The sequence below is a fragment of the Pleurodeles waltl genome, chromosome 11 (assembly GCF_031143425.1).
Source record: "Pleurodeles waltl isolate 20211129_DDA chromosome 11, aPleWal1.hap1.20221129, whole genome shotgun sequence".
In the NCBI taxonomy this organism is placed as follows: Eukaryota; Metazoa; Chordata; class Amphibia; order Caudata; family Salamandridae; genus Pleurodeles; species Pleurodeles waltl.
In genome coordinates, this window is record NC_090450.1 from 148,539,165 (window position 1) to 148,557,723 (window position 18,559).

The window sequence follows — 18,559 nt, forward strand, 5'->3', positions numbered from 1 at the left end:
AGTTTGTACAAATAGCTAGAAATGAAAAAAATCTTCTATGTTTAAAAATATTGCATAAAAACTTGTGACGTCTGTGTGATCTCATTTTACGTTTGATAATGCAGAAGACGAATATGAATGTAGCTATCAAAGAAGTATGAAACAAATATGATAATGAAGCTGTCCCACGTACATTCATTCTTCAACGTGGGACAGCCACTTTTAGATATTTCATCATGCATGTTTTAAGCCGCCCTTATTTAGAGGTTTGTGTGTGTTCAATTTCCTATTAAAATACAATTGTGTGTAGGCATCCGTCTCTTTTTGCATAAATCCAGTCTTCTGCAATATTTGATGTTCCTGCTTTGAAGTACTAATAGAAGGATACGGCCTCAAAAGTTATAACACAGAAACGAATGAATTTTAGTCTGGCTTCCAAATACAACACTCTAAAAACTTCACAGTTATTCGAAGTTCTTATAGTGCACATACGCATGTCTGTGTATGATGGATTAAACTGAAGTTGGGCTTTATCAGACCTAAGTGGATTTTCTGCCGCACTTTATATTTTATATTTTTTTGGTTCACATATGAGAAGAAGGTAATTTAGTTTCTCTAAATGTTCTTTCTGCTCAGTAGTTCCTGTAACGAGAGATGGTAACTCTGTACACAGCACAGTAGAGCTGCTGAACAGAATCATTAAACATGGAAGGGGTACTGAGGAAAACCTGACTGCAATTGATAAATACGTGTGGCTCTTAAATAAAAGTTAAACATGTGAAAAGTACGTCAAACGAAAGATTGCGTTCCTATCACCCTAGAGCAAAATGGAGTCCTGTTTCAAAATACGCACAGTTCACAAAGAAAGGTGCCACACAATGTGCTGAGATGCAAGCAAAGTGTTACTGTTGTTCAGTAACCAGGCTATTTTACCTCACCAGTAAGCTGTTATCACCCTTTAGATAAAAAACAGGTTGATACTGCTCTATCTAGCAGAAAGTAACACTTACATATGCTTCTTTCATCCATCTCTTGGTTCTATATTGTGTGACATCAGCTTGCACCACTAGTCGGTCTTGCTGAAACTTAGTGAGTGTAGTGATATCCTGGGGATCCTTCATGTGAAAAAGAAAGAGGCACAAAGTAGTCACCGATGGGGGCAATCACCCAGCTACACTATGCAAGCATAGCTCTTCTTCTGCTGCCCTGGATCATCTGACAGAAACAATACAGGTGAAAGGTGATGTGGCAAATGGTGCATAAAAATACTCTATTGACTTATGTTTCCCACTGCAGTACCCATCTACTGCCCAAAAACCGTGTGATAAAGGCTACATAATGACTGACGTATGATCTCTAATTTTGTCAGGTTTAGACCATAAGCTTTTTTTGCTCATTGTAGCTCCAAGCATTTCTCCCTTCAACCATTTTTGTTTGGATTGATGCATAAACAAAAAATACAGTTTATTAATTGTTAGAAAATACAGCTTGCCACAGTTGGAATAATAAGCCACAATGGAGGATACAGTTACCAAGGAAGGGAAAATGCAGCTGACTTGGGTTTAATTAATTATGTGTTTATTTATTTCTTAATTGAACAAAGTGCTGCTCAATCATGGATGATTCACTGCACTGTACAGCAGAAGAACATGCCATTGAGGTTGCCCTCTTACATACAACTAGTTACTCAAAAAAGGAGGGTGTATGAGATGGGGCAGTTAGAAAGGAGGAAAGGAAAGAGGCAGAGAGCTAAGGAGGCTAAGACAAAAAGGAGAACTGTACGGCAAATGCTTTAAGAAATTAGGAATACAGTAAAACATGAGGTGGAGGATCTCAAGAGACAAGGGATAAGGTGAAGAGCTAAAGCAGAAATAAAGTAGTATATGTATACAAGGAGAGATGAAAGGGCCGAAGGATGTGATGATGAACAAGTGTAAATGAAGATCCAGATGCAAAGATAACAAGCAGGAGGCCAGCGGGTTGTGATATTAGCTTGGGAAGCCTCAAATAAAAAGAATCTAAAGGATGTATGATGAGAAAGGGCAGACGTAGCTTAGTGTGTGAAGATAGGCAGGGTTGATGAGGTGGGTTCAGAAAAATGGAAAAGGGAAGCATAATGTCAGTAAATATAATTATGTCAAATATATTAAAAACAACTGTGTTTAAAATTTGCAAAATTGTTGGGAAATTTGAAGGGTTCTATAGAGCATCTTCATTTAACTATAGTGAGTTACAGATCACCCGAGCTTATATGTGATGATGAGATCTAGTTTAAATGCAATGGGGTTTGCCTGTCCTGTGGCAAATGGATTGAGTGTTCTAGAGACGGAGGCCTTGTACACTGTGGAATCGACTTACATTATTTTGAAGCTTTACTTTTTATTGACCACTTGCCAATATATTGCTTGATTTGATGAAACTGGGTCAATATAGCCCTTATAAAAAATTAAACTTAAAGACTTTGAAGTCCAAACTGGCTGACAACCTCACTTCAATTGACTTACGAAACACAAACATCGTCCCCCTGATTTCTCCTTGTGCAGCTATTGGCATGGACTTATGCACTCATATTCAGAAAGGTCCAAACAATAAACAAACCATTTTCTTCTTCTCAGCATCTCTGAAACAATGTTTAATTCATTGCAAAAATATAAGACTGCCAGATCACAATGAAAGACCTTCATTTCTGCCCTTAATCATAGTTTAAGCAAACTTCAAGTTTGCCAGATCCCCATGAACATCATTATCATTGGCCCTGTAATACAATTAGTTCACATACTACAAGGCTGTCTTCACAGTACAAACCTCCACTGTTATGGCCAACTCTGGAAGCTGTGAAAATCCCACATAAACGTTTGAAAGTCACAAATCTTCAGTGCATCACAATGACAATCACACACTTCAAAGACCTATACAACTTCCTAATCTACTTTTTTATCCAAAAGGTACAACACATCAGAACTAACTTTGCTAAACAATCAATCAGTAAGTCTCTTTAGTTAAGCTATTGACATAAAAGCATAAATAAGACATTATGAAAAACAATTCATTATTAAAACATTAAAATCCATGAAACAGCAAAGTAAGGAGCTAGATAGCACAGAACCATAAAAACCTAGCAACATGTGTAAGAGGCATCACAAAAATGAAGTGCAGGGCTCCAAGACTTAATTCTACACAGTTTCAGAAACCAATAAACCCCTCAAAAAGACAACATAACATTTATAAAACTGATAAACAACAAGATACAACATTAGCTCACATGCATTTTAGGGACGAGGTAGTGAGGTTAGGGCAGTCGTCAATTTTCTGTCTATGTCTCCACATTTTTATAAGAAAATGGGAAACAGCAAATACTATTAATTGTGTAGTTTCTGCCTGCAGTATCCTAGAAGCCACTTAATAATTCTTGATACCCAAATTATGGCATACTGACACAATCCACTTTTTATTATAGGCATTATATTGCGGACATAAGTACAAGACATGTTCTATAGTTTACCTGGCTGCAGGGCAGAAAGGACAGCTCGAATCTGACTCAACATCAACAATATGACATTGCCACTTAATAGTGAATGATCAGAGAGGCAAGATCCCCATGCAAAACTTAAAATAAAGAGATCTAGCGATCTAGCGTCCATATACTCTTCCAAACAATAAAAGTCTTTGAACTCTAGAAATCTCAAAGTTAAGGTGCCTACCCCCAGAGCTATTTAATTTACCATGTACACGCCTCCAATACATCTCCCTAAGCATAGACTTGGGGACCCCACTTAAAATTTCCAGATCTGCCCACAAATCCCCATGCCCAATTTCTTGTAGGTAGCTCCTAATTAACCGCAACCATGGGATCTTACTGGCCAGGGAAGTTTTAAAATTTCTTCCAATCCCACCCAAAAAGGTAATAAATCTGATGAAGACCAAATCTTCCTCCAGTACAAAATAGGTCTAAGTCTGACTATAGGGACAAGAGAGCAAATGCCAAGATTTAATCTAAATGGCACTAATGGGGTGCTACCAGGGATATTAGTAAGGGATCAAAGAAATGATTTTCTGGTACTTTCAAACCATTGGTGTTATTATGCCCCCAGAGTTCCCTGCCATACAAAGGCCCCGCTAAAGCTTGCTGATTATAAATCTGCAATGCAGGAGTTATTGGACGGAAGCTCAATCCCTTCAGACCTTTCAGAATACTACAAATAGAATGTTCCAATCCGAGTTTGCCCTTCTGGATCTAGGATGACCATCCAAAATGTTCATTGAGGGTAAGCATCAAGTACTCAAAGGTACAAAATCTCTGTAGAGGGGAGCCATTAAGCACTGGATTGGATCTTGCCATGTGGCACGGACTCAAGACCATATATTTGGTTTTGCTACGGTCGATTTCCAAACCTCTCTGCATGTAGAAGGTACTGAACTGGTCCAGCAGGTTTTGAATACCCATTGGAGATTTCGAGACCAGTAAGGTGTTGTCCGCAAACAGAAGCATAGAGACCTTCCTATTAGCAAACCGCAAGGCATTATGGTTACAGAGCTCTAGGGTAGTTACTAGGTCATTAATGCACAACTAGAACAGAGTAGGTGCCTATACAACTTCCTAATCTCATTTTTCATCCAAAAGGTACAACACATCAGAACTAACTTTGCCAAACACATTCACCTCCACACATACCTGGTTTCTACATTGCATAAAATAAAGCTTCCAAAGGCCTCTAACTTTTCTGAAGTACCTATGGCTAACATCTCCAAACTCCTTCCTTGTTTTAAGAAAGCAAGAACTCACAAGTCCCCTGCCAACCTGATACTGCTTTGAAACATCTAGAAAAGTTTGCCACAACCATCATAGGTTTTGAAGTCACGTTTTTTTAAATCAAGGTAATTCCCACCACATCTGAAAAACTGAATGGTCATCCACAACAAAAAAAAGTTACACTAAACTTAGACAACCCTAATAAACAATACTTATTGAAAGTCTGTCATGAAGTTCTAAACTTATAGAAAAATCCATCTTCTGTAAACTTCAAGCCCACTTAGAAACCAAAAACATGCTTGCTTCCAACTAGTCAGTCTTCCTTTTCAAACACAGTTCAGAAACCACTCTCATTTATATCATATCTGAAATTAAATCCTACATATGGTTTACTAAGGATATTACTAAAATATTAAACTTGATGAGATATCTTTCCATCTTTCTGCAGGTTACTCAAGGACCCACAGTATTTCCACTATTAACATATTTGCAAACATTTAGCATGAGCCTCCTAAAGTTACAGAACCTACCATTCAACTGATGGGCTGAATATATGGAAACTTTTATAGCCTATCTCCACATTACCCTGAAATCTAATTCTGCCAGTTCAATCTCAGTGCCTGAGGCTGTCTCGGTCAGGCGGGACACATGGTTCCCACAGAGCTGGGAAGTCAGTCAAAGTGATTCAGGTGGCCGGTTTACTGATGTTGCTTCCTATGCTGGGAGCTTTCTATCAGGAGATGCCATTGGCATCTTAATACTTCCGGTCTTTTCTCGCTCCAAGAAACACTTGTGAGTATTTCTGATAAATAATATTTTACTCACTTCAAGATGGAAGGGACAGTATTGAAGTCTATAACCTTTCTCCAATCCAATATGGACTGTTAGGTGTTTCCTGTTATTTTGGACTATAAAAAGAGGGAAATTGGTTCATTCCTTGTGTTGCAATGCTTTGTGCATACTTGTCATCTTGTTCCAGCACTCCTGAGTGAATGGTAGCTCTATCCTGGTGTATTGCTAGTTCTCACCCTATTGTTCTTCATTCTGGGTTACCCTGCCCCTTCTGTCCTCTCCTGGTTCCTCCTGGGAATTCATCTGAAAGGATCTCTTCTTTTCCAGTGGTGTCTCCAGCCTTAAGTCCTGGTCAGCATTTGCCAGTTTTCCTGTCCAGGGCTTCCGTGTCCTTTCTGAGGTTTTTGGTCTTCTGTATTTCTCCTCCATTCATGACCTTTTGTGTGAGACACCTTCTGCTTAAGTGGTTGCTAATGTCGGCAGAAACATGGCTACTGGAAGGGGCCAGTCAGACATCTGGCAGACTAAGATGGTAAAAGCATGAGCCACTGGACCGAGCCACAGCCAAAGACTCCCCATTAGGTGTCAGCTTCATGAACATTCACATTTACCATACCTCAAATCACAGTAGCAGATAAGGACTATGCTTTCAGGGCACATGGGCTGTCTGCAAAAGGGAAGCTTTGCAGCAGTAGAGGAACTTTGAACCAAATGAACTCTTATGAAAGTCCTAGCAACAACATCTTGGTGTTGGGCCATTCCCCTGCTTCTAGATTTCTAGCCCTGCCTGGAATAATTTGTACCGTGCTTTCACGCATCGGTGCACAGAACTGCAGTTGTTGGGACAGCACAAATTTATAGGTACTTGCTTTTCTGGCATAGAAATCCAAGCCCTCAGAAACTGGGCCTATTATAACCTAGCAGTGAGTCAAGCAGGTAACGGGAAACCTTGCAGAATGCAGGAATCAAGAGAACTTTGTCATGTGCCTCAGTAATGTCCTTTTTTGATGCAGGGATCTCCAGACAGATACACATCTCTGCTATCACATTTATGTACTTCTTGATTGCCACTAAATATCCTACATTATTATCATTAATATGAATGCTGAAACACTGGAACTTCCTGAATTTTTGTTTCCAAATATACATCTTCATTACAATTGTGAGCCCTGGTCTGAAACACATGAAAAAGAATGACATTTAATTTAACTAATATATTTTAGCTCTAAATTCGTCCAGTGACTTTGAGAGTTCCAAAATTAGTTTTTTTCATTATGGTTATTGTTTGGGCCTAGTTGAGCAGACAAAGTGGGGTAAAGCTGGACCTAATTCGGTCCACAGACGGCATCAATAAACCTGTTTATGTTGGATAAACGTGAGACTAACATCGATGAGATGAAATTACATTGTTTCCAGTGATCTGGCATGGTGCATTCACAATTAGATTCACTATTTTTGATCACTGAGCTAGACCGCTATAAGATTGTAGTCATTCAGAAAATTCAGGTTTTCATGTATTAGTTCCTTGTATTTATATGCCCTACCAATGAGTTTTTTTTTCATTTTTGTTTTCATTGTAAATGATGACAAAAATATATAAGGCCGCTGGACTATTTCCATAGAAACACGTGAGCAGCCACAAGTCAGATTGACTTGCTCCTGATGTAATATTATTTAAAATTAGTAAGTCGCCTGTAGAGTGACAGATTGATCTTTATAAGCAATAATTCTACTTCTCGCCTATGAGACCTATTGTTTAATCTAACTAATAAAATCTTCATCCAAAAGCAAAAGTGCTGTACAATAGGATTCTTCCATATGCTCCCAAAAGAGTGCCAGGATACGAGAGAACTGTGTGTCTCGGGTGCAGCATTAATCACACCTATACTTTCAGGTAATTAATTAACTCTTTTTTCTTTTTTTGCAAGATTGACCAACCTAGTCTTGGCCTTCCATCTCGTGACTACTATGAATGCACTGGTGCCTATGAGGAAGTAAGTACATCTCACATGTAAATCACCATAACTTACTTATCAAACATTGAAAAAGAAGACTATTAGAATCTAGTCACAACGCTAAATACCTTAAATGTGTCTAGTTTGTATGTTAGCATTTATAGAATGGAAGCACAGCACAAGAGGAATGAATATTCATCGAAGTGATGTCTACCTATAACGTAAGCAAATCTCTTCAGTCCCCTTTTTCTGAAATTGCAACAGTTTATTTCCATTTTGCTGAAGTTCTTTTTTGTTGCCCAGCAGGCTGCCATTTTTTGTGATATTTCTGCCATTTTCTTTGGTGTTTATAGGTAGCTGGATCCGTGAATGGATACTCATTAATGAGCGATATAGTTACTGAAAATGTGTCAGGGCATTCGTATTTCATTGCAACCTGGATACTTTTGTTGTACTGTGCACTGGCTAAATCTCATAACAAGCCCTTTGAGCTATGACTTCATTGCTCACCTACCGTTATTCAGAGAGTAAATTCAACTTGGAAAGCCAGTTTTCCTTCACATGCCAAGTACCCAGTGTCCTAGTTAGTGACAAAAATTGCAACTTAATTTTGCTAGCCTGTCCACAGGGCTGAAAGGAAGAGGGAAAAGCATGATAGTCCATGACTTCCTGTACTGGGTTCCTCTATTTACATGTTTCTCTACCTTTGTTGTTCCAACTATACTACACATACTGGCAACACTAGAACAAGTGCTTGTTTCACATGCCCACGGATTCGTTGTTGCAAGTCTCTCTACCTAGGTGTTTGCATCTCATTCTGTCTTACCCTCTGGCCAGAATAACACTATTTGCTGCTGTATACCAAGTCTTTATCAGTTTATTAGAAGCATGTTTGCTTCCTCTGAGTGTTCTTGCTTGTGTATGCTAGACCACATACCCATCTCTTCTTATCTCAGTGGCTGTGTGTCTTTGATTTAGCGAGTTGCCATGTCCTGATGTTCCATTCCCCTGCTCAGTGACCACTTTTCATGTTGTCCTCATTGCTTCCACCAAGATCTATGCCTCTAGGCTCTAATGCTCTTGATTTCCCTTCCACAGCTATAATGTTTAGGTTAGGGAGCAGAATTTAGAATATGCTTTATTAAGAAGTAAATGGCACTCAGATCATTACTCGAAGGAACAACCATGTGTTTAGCCCCCTTCTGAAGGGGAGGATATCACATGCAAAGCAAATGTTAGGAGGTAATCCATTGCAAAGTTCTGCTGTTAGTATTAAGAACGTTTACCTCTGTCATGCTGAAAAACTTATTTTGTTAAAGATTGCCATTTTTGGATAAGCAGTCATGTGTAAACATTTATGAATGTGGGGAGAATCCTTCTTTGGAACGTTCTTACTGTAGGACTGGCATTGTAGCAAAAAAGTGTCTTGTGAATATAGTTTGTGATCTTTCTGTGAGGAATGAGAAGATCCAGCTGGGAGTGGACATCTGATTTTTTCTGGTTTATATCAGACTAGTTAAGTGATTAACCAAATCAAATGCTGCTGGCAGGTTCAAGGTTGATGGCCATCCCCTGAACACTGCTTACGTAAGTCTTCTCTAAAGGATACTAGCCTACATTCACTTCCTCACATTAGGCAGAACCCACCTACCCTAGTTTTATAAATAAAAAAGTATTGAGGTAATGTAGACGTTTCCAGGGGAGAAACCATTTAGGGTGCATAGCCAGTTTGGAATAGTAGATGTGGGTCTTTAGGTGGCCAAATGATATGGTTTGAGAAATGTGTTTGAACTTAAAAGTACTCTGCTGGTTTACAAGCAGAGTTGTGAGCAGAAATGCTTGGCTTCAGAGTCTTACCAAGTTTGATTTCACAGGTTGCTAAATGAAGAAGCCCTAAGGGCTAGCCTACTAGCTATTGTAGTAATGTTTGCTATATGAGCTCTAAGGAATTTACATTGAGATCAGGTGTCCATGGAAACAGGGTGGAGGGCTGGATGTCTTGGTATTAATGTTGTTCCAATCTGAATACTCCCTGAGTTTACAGGAGAGTTGTTGTCTGTTAGACATGTCAGCCCTAGGCTGATCTTCTAACACATTTTGCCTTCTCCCATCCTATCTTTCTGAATTTCCTTTTGCTTTTTGATGGCATTAGGACTCTGTGTAGTCTGCTGCTATTAACCAGTGCTAAAGTGCTTATGCTCGCTCCCTAAATAATGGTAAAATTGGCTTGCATCTGATTGGCATATTTAATTTACTTTTAAGTCCCTAGTAACGTGGAATACCATATGTCCAGGGCTGGTAAATTAAATGCTACAAGAAGGGTCTTCAGCACTTTTGTGCCACCCACTTAAGTAGATCCTTATACCATATCTCAGTCCTTCCAGTGCAGCCTGTATGCAGTTTTAAACTGCCAATTCTAATTGGCAAAATAACCCTTTGTGAAGCCCTAAATTCATTTTTTAATATGTATGTCACCCCTAAAGTAGGTCAAGACAGCCAAGATGGCAGGGTGGATTGCGCTTAAAAATTTGGACATGTACTTTTAGGTTTAGTATGTCCCAGTAGTGAAAAACTGACAAATTGAATTTTCACTCCTGTGATGCCTACCTCTTCCATAAGATAACATTCAGTTGCCATATTACATTTAACAGGTACTAACATTTGATTAGGAGCAGGTGGAAATGTCAAGTTTGGTGTCTGAAGAATTGTTATTTAAAACCCTCATTAATGGGAAAGTCTTTATCATAAGTCACTTTAAGGAAGTTTAGTAAGCAATAAACTACCCTGACTCCTAATCACCACAAATCACCTATAATTTATGACCCAGAAAACAAATTTCAAGACCTAGGTATTGACCACTCATTTAAATATGATTTTTTAAATTTTAACACACAAACATATTTGTTAGACCATATCCAGGTGTCTCAACAACACAATACTATTCAAATGGCAATAAACAAAACATGACATTTAAGGGACATTTACAAAAGTGATAACAAATACCCATCTGTCCAGTCAATTAGTAAACATAAATACAGTGTTTGAATTTACTGCAATTCTTGATACAACCCTCTTGCTAAAACTATCTTTCTTGGGGATGTCTCTTCCAAATTGTTCCAGCAGATTTTATCAGTTCATAGTTCTTTCAAAATGGTTCTGATTAAAGTATTTTTATGTTTTTTTAGGGGATAGGGGCCATGCAGCCCCTTCACCAGGCCGGTCCAGACCATGGGGACCCCATCCCCTAGTGCGTTGCCTAATTATTATTTTTGTTTGGTGAGAGGGGGGCTGCACAGCTCCCTACCCCAGGCCAATCTTGGATACCGTGACTCCATCCTCTAGAACGCGGCCTAATTATTTAGTAATTTGTTTTTGGAGGGCAGGATAACTCATGCCGTAAGGTAACTGTAATTCGCATCCCCGCCATGCACAGTTTTTACGTCAAATATTTTACTGCAAATCTTACAGTGATATTATCAATGATTTTATAAGTGCCATAATTTGTGGGGTAATTAGCAGTGCATGACAAGGGCGTAAGGTAAAGTTACCTTAGGACATGAGTTATAGTTACTTGAGATAACTCTCACTATAACTGGTGAATTTCTGTGGTTTGTATGTTTAAAATGTGAGCCTAACTATAATGTCCCTGTAACCTTTGTTGTTATAACTGAATTTCTAGGTTTAAAAAAAAAATGTTTCCTGACTATAATGTCCCCGTAACGTTTGTTTTTTTCAGTGAATTTCTATGTTTTTTAGCGCATATTAAGTTTCATTATTACGTTAATCCAACCACTGCCGGCAACAGCCTGTGGCCGTGAGTGGCTTTGGTTGGCCACAGGCCCTGAGGACTACACCCTATAACCACCCAAACTTACACCGTGCCCAGCCTTTGCTCATGTGAGACAGGGGTTGCCTGCAAGGCCTAGCATGCAGCCAGACCTTGAGGCCAACCACTGAACCCCACAACCTTTCTCTCTGGTTGTGAGAATAAGTGTATCTCAGGATGAGAGTAGCTGTGAGATTCTGTCTTGGTGTGAGAGTGCGTGCATCAGTGTCTTAGGGGGTGCATGAGTTTTAGCCTTGGCATCCTTGGCATGGTCTCCCCTAAGTTTTATCCTCTGCTTCCCAGGTTGTTGATGTGTGCTGGACTCTATTTTTGCTGTTTTTGATACTCTGGGCACTTTGCCACTGCTAACCACTGCTATAGTGCAAGTGCTCCTATGTAAAATGTATGTGCAATTGGCTTATCCATGATTGGCATATTTGATTTACTAGTAAGCCCCTAGATAAGTGCACTAGAGGTCCTCAGGGCTTGTAAATCAAATGCTACTAGTGGGCCCGCGGCATTGGTTTTGCCACCCACATGAGTATCCCTGTAAGCATGGCTTAGACCTGCTACTGCAGTGTCTGTGTGTGCAGTTTTAAACTGCCTATTCAAATTGGTAAGTGTACCCACTTGCCTGGCCTAAACTTCCCTTTTTATACATGTATGGCACCCCTAATGTAGGCCCTAACTAGCCCCATGGGCAGGGTGCAGTGTATCTTTAAAGTGAGACCTGTACTGATGTGTGTTACATGTCCCAACAGCGAACTGCTGGCAAATTCAGTTTTCACTGTTGCAAGGCATATATCTGTCATAGGTCAACATGGGGGCTACCTTTAAATATAATTAAAGTAAAGCTTCCCTTTGAGAGCAGATATAAATGTGGAGTTTAGGGTCTCTGAACTCACATTTAAAAATACATCTTTTAGTGAAGTTGTTTTTTAGATTGTTAGTTGGAAAATGCCCCTTTTCGAACGTAGGCTTTTTCTTGCTTAAACCCTCTGTGACTCTGTGTGTTTGTGGATTCCCTGTCTGGGTCAGTTTGACAGTTTGGCTGTTTGTGAATCCCATCTAGACAGTGAGACAAAGGGAGCTGGGGTGTAGCCTGCATATCCTGATGAGCCATCTGTGCTAGAGTGGAGGAGGTAGTAGTCACTTACACCAGAATGGGCTGTGCCTGCCCTCTCACAATGCCATCTCCAACCTCTGATGTGTGTCTGAGGCCTGGCATGGGCAAGGCAGGATCTTGTGAACAACAGAGACTTTCCTTTGAAGTATGCCCACTTCAAAGGCAGAAAGGGGTATAAGTATTGGACCAAAAACCCCTGAATATTAGGTCTCTTCTGGTTTCAAGAGGACCTCTGCCAAGGAGAAGAGCTGAAGAGCTGAGGAGAAGTGCTGTCCCGGCACCCCGGGACATAGCAGGATCCTTCCCTGGGTTATTATTTTTGGCCCGTTATGGGCTATCTGGGACAGCGGGAGGAACCTCAAGGACTCATCTGTGGTTGCATTGCTCTGCAAGCAGGCAGCTGCTTTTAACAGCAGCTCCCTGGTTGCTGGAGAAATGTTTTCATCTGTCTTCCCTGTGTGCATATCTGCTTGCAGGGAAGAAAGATGAAAACCCCGCTTTCCGACAGTGGGGCCTGTTTGACAGGTCCCACTGTCAGAAAGCGGAGTGTTTGCTGTGGCTTGGCTGCAGCTGTAAAAGCTGCAGCCAAGCCACAGCAAACAGCTATGTCCTGGAGGTGGACACCCTGGGACACATCAGGAGCTGGCCCTGCGGGTGGCGGTCCCTACTCCAGCAAAAAAGAGCCCCGAGGAGGTGGTGGTCCCCAGGTCTGCAGGGGGTCCGAAACTGACTCCCTTTCTATTTTTTTCAGTTTCCACTGGGGCCTTGGCAGCTTGCAGGGCTACAGGAGGGGCCAGATGCACCCCTGTATTTAAATTGAAATAAGCCCCGGGGAGGTGGAGGTCCCCAGGGCTGCGGGGGAGGGTGAGCGGTCCCCCTGCACTTTGTTAAGCATTGTCTCTGGGATGTGGCCCACTCAGGAGCTTGAAAGACACGAAGCACAGGAGCCTGTACTTTTTTTTTTTTTTTAATGTTGCTGGATCCGCGGTTCTGCTGTGAATCAAGGTGATAAAAAATGCTTTTTTGCTCTGAGAGGAGGTCCCTGTGAGACCCCAACACCTGAGCTATGGGGTAAGGGTGTGTGTACCCTGGTTCCTCTTTTTTTTTTTTTTACATATTTTGCTATGGCTCGACCCAAGCGGAGTCCCAAGATGGCAGCCAACACTTCCTGGTTTGAAGTGCTGGCACTCAAAAAGATCTCAGCACAAGATCGGAAGGGGTTGCATAGGATTCGCGACCCTAGATATCCACATTTGGATTTTCTTCAATTTCTCAAAAACTGCTGAACAGATTTACACCTAACAAAAGGGCTCTTTTGGGACCAAGAGCTACCTTTCTGTGAAATTTGGTGTAATTCCATCCAGTGGTTTTGGCACTATAGCTGTTCAATTTTTTTATACAGGAGTTAACATTGGAAATGCTTTAAATTTCACCTTCACCCTGTTTCACCCAGATACTTCCCAGACAGCAACTCATGTGACTGTCAGATTTCTTTTTCTAAATTGTTTTAGAAATTTTCATGAAGATTCGTCAAGCGGCACCAAAGATATAGGCAAGCAAAAACAACAACTTTGTCTATAAAAACTTTCTTTAACTATCTACTGGAGACCGATATATACACATATACTCTGTGTGAATATGTATTTTCACCCCCAAAAAAGACTGTGTGCATCATGAATTAGAATAATATTTATTGTATCAGTCCTTAACAAATAAACAGACCATCCTAAGGAGTATGAAAATCCCCAGATATTCCCAATGCTGGGAAATCATGCTCTAAAAGAATAGCCAGACAAATCAGCAACAGAACCAAATAGCACACCATTCCATAGTTAGGAGAGAATCTCTTTTAATCAGTCATTTCTTCAAACCACATGTGTGCATTGAATTTAATCTGTTAATCTGAGTAGCGAAGAGACAAGGCAGTTCGTTTGTGCAGAAACTGATTTAGTATTATTCACAGTGAAAAAACATGGTGTGGACATAAAAATCACATTTTACATGGACATAAAAATGCATTTTGCTTAACTGGCACCCAGCCATTAACCTGACAGCCAATATCATGTGTTACCTAAACAAAAATTTAAAAACAGTTAGCAACTGTGTAAACTGATACCTCACTGTGAAACTGAGCCAAGAGTGCATCAGAACTCCTCTGCTAGCCTTGCATAAGTATCTCTCTGCAGTTAACAACAATAGAAATCATTTTATTAATCTCTAAAAACTGACAGAAAGTTTTCAATGCACATATTAAGAGGATGTCAGTTTCACAATCCTCAAATTGTCGTGATTGATATAACATTAGTAGATTTTGTATAACAAGACTCTAGAAATTCTTCACAGTGTGTGACATAAATGAAATAAAATCAATTAAAATATTACTTTGTAAGCGTCATAAAGTGTATGAACAGATAAAACTAAGGTGACTGTTCGCTCCCATGGTCTTGTCACAGCGTCCTCTTGTCGAGAATGGACGGGTGCATTCCATAACTACTCATGAATTCCATAACTGCCATGCTGAATAATCCAAATTAAGGAACATCATTTTTTAAGTCTGGATTCAAGTTTGCAACTAGATACGCTTGTTGCCTCAGCATTTAAAGACTTTTTGTTGCATCCTTTTATAGCGCTAGCGTTATCCAAAACCATATGGTTTTGCTTAAATGTGTATATATATATATATATATATATATATATATATATACTGTATATATGTATATTTATAAAAAAAATATATGTGTGCGTGTATATTATTTTATATATATATATATATATATATATATATATATATATATATATATCAAAAATATTACCGCACTCCAGGAAGTTTATGAAGAGTCACTTTTATTGTTTCCAGCAACCACCAATGCGTTTCGACTTCTAACAAGTCTTGCTCACGGCTAGTGAGTCCTTGTTCCCTTTTACCTTAAATAGTGTCAGTCTATAGTGACCATTATGTGGCATTCTGGACCTTGTAGTTGTTGTATTTAAATACTAGAAATAAACATTTAAAATAATAAAACTCCTTGATGCTGTGTCAGTCAGATTTAAATTCTGGCCACTTCAGCATACAATATGGGGAAATACACTGGCCAACTTCAGTCATTGGCTGACTTTACTGTAACAGCATACTCCTGTAGGATTACTATGGCAGTTGGTTTTGTGATGGCAAAAAAATATTTTTGCTTTCAGCCAATGTTTATTTTTAGGTCTGTCAGTAGCCAAGACCTTGTGTTTTCAATACAAAATATGCAAACATATGAATAGAGGCTTTCAGTTAGCCCTCTTCATCCATTTGTTTGCTGTAGTGTCATTCACATTATGCTTCTGCCTACCACAGAAGACGGCATGGGCAGAGAGTCAGCCTACTTCAGCCTCTGGCTAAACTGCCCATAAATGAAGGCATTTTAAACTTGTACAATGTGCTTTTCCTCTACTAAGTAGTAGTCTTCAGTGTTAGGAACTACTATTGTGTGCTCTTACAGTAAAAAGTTATTTTGGGTTTTAGACATGCTTATTTCACTGAAGTGAGGGCCTGCAACTCTCCCAACACTATTATTGGACCACTCACATGTTTCAGGTCTTCACATGCATATCACATTCATAATCCTTACTTTTTCAGAATAAAAAATGTAAAATGGCCACCTACGTGTGCATGCACATGCGTACATCTGCATGCCTTTACATTTTGTAAAAGTAATTCGAAGATGGCTGCTTAGGTATGTGCATTCGTGCACATGCAACATATATGCATCAATTTTCTAAAGTTTTATACAAAAGTTTAAAAAAGACTGAAAAAGTAAGCCCATGGATTCTCATGTGAGCACATAAACTCACACATAGACAGCCATCAGTAAATGGTTTCTGTAAAACTTTATTTCAAAAATAATTTCGAGAAGGCTGCCCTTGTGTGGTATGGATGTGCACACATTCATGGTGACCTTTGGGTGATCTCCGTAATAAAGTTTCCCAAAAACTGTTCAAAAACAAAATAGGCATTGACAAAGTGAAAATGCCGGCAGCCAATGCCAGACTCATTGGTTTTGCCCGTGTTTGTTAAATTCATGAAATAGTTCTATTCCATACAACTTTTGAAATAATCTGTGCCCTCATATGAGTTTTAGATGGGGAAATTGCCAGTGGCATGAAAACCATTTAATATTTTGCATGTATTGGTTAATCCTTTAATACAACCACATTTACATTTCTTCAAAAAAAACGTGGATCCACATTTCTACAAAGTCATATAAATAAGGCATCCCTGTTTGTTGACTTATCATAGAGACTACTGTGAGAACCTATTAGGGTCTCATTAAAGCTTGATGGGTAGATTGCCTCAGCTTAAAAAAATGATTATATTACTATATCCAGTTGTTTTTCATGTATAAAGTCTTTCCCACTACAAATGGTTCCATGTATGAGAACAGAAATAGGTTTACTAACAAAAGCCTTTATTATTTACTTTAACGTATGACCAATGTTTAAAGACTATAAATTCAGTCATATGGACAAAATATGAGGGGTGGGACATTTTTTTAATTCTGCCAAGGCAGAATTTTAGGCATTTAGGGTCTGATTTAGCTCTCGGAGGAAGGAATATTCTGTCACTAATGTGACAGATATCCTGACCGCTGTATTATCATTACAAAAGGATATAATGGGATCATAATACAGCAAATAGGAAATCTGTCACACTTGTGATGGAGTATTCCCTTCCAGCAAGATCTAAATCAGCCCATAGTCACTCCTTGTTACTCATGTAGGGCAGAATTACAAAAAAATTCCTCCCCTTCGATGGTGGTTAAATCGGCTCAGTAACGGCTTTTAAATAGGACTGGAAGAGGGAACAGTACCTTAATCTCAGTGAGTTTTAAAAAGAGAGGGACTGCTTTCTCTTGCACCCCAGTTTAAAGTACCACACCATTGCAGTGCATACGTAAGGGAATTGAGGGGTATACATTGCACTGCAGTGCATACCCCTCATTGCCTTACATAAGTATGAAAGGGCGCAGAGGGATATGCACTGAAGAGGATACCCCACGGTGCTCTTACATACTTATGTAAAGGCACCAAGGAGTATGAACTACACTGCAGTGCAGTGCATACCCCTTGTTGCCCTTTTCCTAAGACTGTAAGTGCACCACAGGGTATGCACTGGAGTGGAAACCCCTCAGTGCCCTTACATACTTATATGAGGGCAACAAGGTATACCACTGCACTGCAGTGCATATCCCTTGGTGCCCTTACATACATTTGTTAGGGCAACAAGGGGTATGCACTTGAGTGGATACCACTTGGAGCCCTTATACTTATGTAAGGGCACAAAGAGGTATGCACTGCACATTGTGGTGCCCACTCTACCCCTTCACAGAATTCTGCAGAATTCCACAAACTTTTAATGTAATTCTGTGGAATTCAGCAGACTAAAACTCTGCCAAATCCACCCACCCCTAAAAACTATATCCTGGAATGGAAGAGCTGTCTATAGTACCACCAAGGTGTCTCTGAGATGTTGCCAAAATCATTTTGTACCTAAATATGTGCCAGTTATGTGTATCACAAGAAGCAAATATTTTAATTTATTGATATTGACAGACATAAAATTTGATTACTACGTAATTAATAAGCATCAGGTATTCTTCGTATATTTGGTGATTATTTGAAAGAACAGTCAAGTCTAGGTTGCTGGCAATTTATGGAGCTAAGGTCCAAGCACAATGTGCAGTTTATAGGCAGAACAAAGTCAGAGCTAACACTAAGTCCTGCGTTTAGACCTGAAGTGGAATCTGATCCTGGTGTGAGTGTATAATTCTTCCACTAAGGATCTATTTATTACCCATGGTATAAAGTAACACCTTTCTCAAGTTCCTCTCACATGTATCAGTTACTGATGAATAATTTAACATCACACATACATAAATGTTAATTTGAAGTGGAAATTGACCTATTTTCTAATAGCATTAGTGTGCTTATATTGCCTGAAGCACTATCATATGCCCTAAAATCTGCTGTACAAAGCTGAAATTTCAATTTCTTTCTGCTAAGTTCATTACACAGTTAGGAGTAACATGGAAAAATAATTGCTCTGCACCTAACAGGAACACAAGTGAATATGTAGGTTATTATGTAAA

The 18,559-nt window shown here is 39.5% G+C and overlaps 1 protein-coding gene across 3 annotated transcripts in view; it reads left to right on the forward strand.

Moving 5' to 3' along the window:
• The window catches only part of MME (membrane metalloendopeptidase), a 352,340-nt gene that overhangs the window by 135,643 nt on the left and 198,138 nt on the right, over nucleotides 1-18,559 (forward strand). For all 3 annotated transcript variants that reach the window (XM_069213314.1, XM_069213315.1, XM_069213313.1), the window contains exon 8: nucleotides 7,450-7,515. In XM_069213314.1, coding sequence (XP_069069415.1) covers nucleotides 7,450-7,515 — 66 coding nt within the window. The remainder of the gene's footprint in view (nucleotides 1-7,449; nucleotides 7,516-18,559) is intronic.